Source organism: Gossypium arboreum, chromosome 3 (genome assembly GCF_025698485.1).
Source record: "Gossypium arboreum isolate Shixiya-1 chromosome 3, ASM2569848v2, whole genome shotgun sequence".
NCBI classification, from domain to species: Eukaryota; Viridiplantae; Streptophyta; class Magnoliopsida; order Malvales; family Malvaceae; genus Gossypium; species Gossypium arboreum.
This window is the reverse complement of record NC_069072.1, coordinates 71,338,981-71,341,351: the sequence shown is the minus strand read 5'-3', so window position 1 is coordinate 71,341,351 and position 2,371 is coordinate 71,338,981. Positions and strand designations below refer to the sequence as shown.

At 29.5% G+C, this 2,371-nt stretch overlaps 1 protein-coding gene across 1 annotated transcript; it reads left to right on the top strand.

The window, feature by feature from the left end:
* Nucleotides 1–288: 288 nt before the first annotated feature.
* Nucleotides 289–1,043, top strand: LOC108475059 (CASP-like protein 4D1). Its single transcript, XM_017777065.2, has 2 exons — nucleotides 289–643; nucleotides 724–1,043. The coding sequence occupies exons 1-2, from the start codon at nucleotides 356–358 to the stop codon at nucleotides 979–981; spliced, it is 546 nt and encodes a 181-aa protein (XP_017632554.1). The 5' UTR covers nucleotides 289–355; the 3' UTR covers nucleotides 982–1,043.
* The last annotated feature ends 1,328 nt before the right edge of the window (nucleotides 1,044–2,371 follow it).

Sequence of the window (2,371 nt, the reverse complement as noted above, 5' to 3'; positions counted from 1 at the left end):
ATGGTGTTTGACGTGAAACTCAATTAGACTTGTTAAGTTGGAATACGTAGTCCAAAAATCATTTACAATGTTGCGCCGTTGAAGTGAACAAGGATTAACTAGGAAACATCGAAAGACCCAACCTGCATTCAAGACTCAGTACACAACGGAATTGTACATCGAGAGGCCTGCACTGCACTTTAAATAATTTAACCAAAAATACAAACATATATATTGATACAACCAAGAAAATAAGAAGCCTTTTGTTTTCTATAAAAACCCCCCCTGTACATATCACTAATAATCAGTATTCATTTCAGATATAGAATAAAATCGGGGAAGAGGAATTAGCATTAAATAATTAAGTGGTTGATATATGGCATCCAAGAAGGGTATGGCAATTGCTAGCCTTGTGCTTAGACTTTTCACTATTTTATTTGCAGCTGGCTGTATAGTGGTTCTCATACTAGACAAGGCTCCCAACGGTGGCGATTCCAATGTAACATTCAGGGATGTCATTGGCTACAAGTATGTTTTCGCCACCGCTGCTGTTGCAGCAGCCTATTGCCTATTGCTGTTACCCCTTACAATGTACCGTGCTTGTACCGGAAAGAAGCTTGTTCGTGGTCCTTTCTTGCCTGCCTTGCACTTTTATGGAGACAAGGTATCCGCCATTTACATTATTAAATTTCCTCCTTAATTTTAGTCACCAACATTGCTAATTATATTTCATTACTACGACAGGTGGTTGCCTTTGTTTTGGCATCGGGTGTTGGTGCCGGTTTTTTGGACACTGCGGATCTGAAAGTAGCTTATGGTGATTTCTTGGAATTATTCGGGGAAGATTTCAAGGATACTCCCTTGGAAGGTTTCTTTAACAAGGGATATGTAGCGACGGCTCTTCTTGCAGGAGCATTCTTATGCATGGCTATTCTTTCAATATTTTCCTTCCCCCGCCGACCCCCCACCGACGCCACAAACAAAGGTTTCTTCTTCCGATGAATGATTTGTCTCCGATGCCAGCAACACTTGATATATCTTTTGACTTTGAGTTGAGGCCAGCAACAACATATATTTTTCTTTCATTATTATTATTATTATTATTTATGGCTCAAATAAATAAGATGGTGAAAAGCATCAAATTCATGTCTCTCACTTTGATAAATGATGCTTCTTCTGCTTTTAGCTTAACCAAGACCAACACTGTAGGCTGTAGCATCTATAATTACTGTCTGCATAAATAAAAGTATTGTTTTTTTCTCATCATTAGCATACGATTCTTTTTGTAGAAAAGTTAGTATTTCAAAATTTTGCTTAATACTTACTTTTAGCTAAAATATTGTACAAACTTTTATAAGTGCGGTCTCCGTTTTGTACACTCGGTTATCTCAATTTAAGTTTCTCTTACAGTAAATTTAAGTATAATGATATACTGTCACGTCTGTCACGTGTTAAGAAAAAGTAATAATTTCACTTATTTTTTTAAATATTCATAAAAGTTAAAAATAAAAAAAAAATCTAAAACCCCCCAGAGGCTTAAAACTTAAAATATTACAAAAACAAAAAAATCATAATTTCTTTTTTGCTATAAAAATATTTAAAAATAATTAGAGTTGACAAAATAAGCTCGAGCCCGAAAGCCCACCCATGCTTATTTAGATCCGAAAAAATTCGAGCTTGAGAAAACTGGAACCTGGCAGAATCTGAGCCTTAGATAAATCTGACGCAAAACCCGATTTTACAACTAAACAATCTTAGTAGACTATAATTTTATGATATTACTGAAAAGTAAAAATAAAATATAAATAAATGATAAATCATTATTTTTTTGAAAATTTATTCCTAAGTATTGCATATTTGTACTATTTTTATTAATTGGGAAAATAATTAATAATAATTTTATATTAAATTATAAAGTGAAATAATTTTTTAAAATATTAATTTAATTTAAAATATTTTAATATGTATAATAAATATATAAAAATAATAATTTATAAAATTAAACTTTAATAATAATATAATAATATATTATATAACTATTATCAAAATCAATTTCCTAGCCTATATACTAAATTAGAATATATATCTACTACATAAACTAACATAATATATACTACTAATAATATAATATAATATATAATTATTACTAATACATAAAATATTATTAATTGTAATATATAATGTACTAGTAATATATATAACTATTATTACAATACTGATTGCAATAAAAGATATAGTATTACTTGATATTATAATGTTCAACATTAATGCATATATATAAACTATTAATATATTATATATTATTTATTATGTGATATGATATAACATTATATAATATAGTAGCAAGGCTAATTTTAAATATACAAAATATAGAGACTTAAAGCATATGTCA

Bases quoted from the DNA above. Each gene is read 5' to 3' on its own strand.
- LOC108475059 (XM_017777065.2), top strand. From the start codon at position 356: ATGGCATCCAAGAAGGGTATGGCAATTGCTAGCCTTGTGCTTAGACTT. The intron at 644-723 runs GTATCCGCCATT...TTACTACGACAG, and splicing joins TGCACTTTTATGGAGACAAG to GTGGTTGCCTTTGTTTTGGC.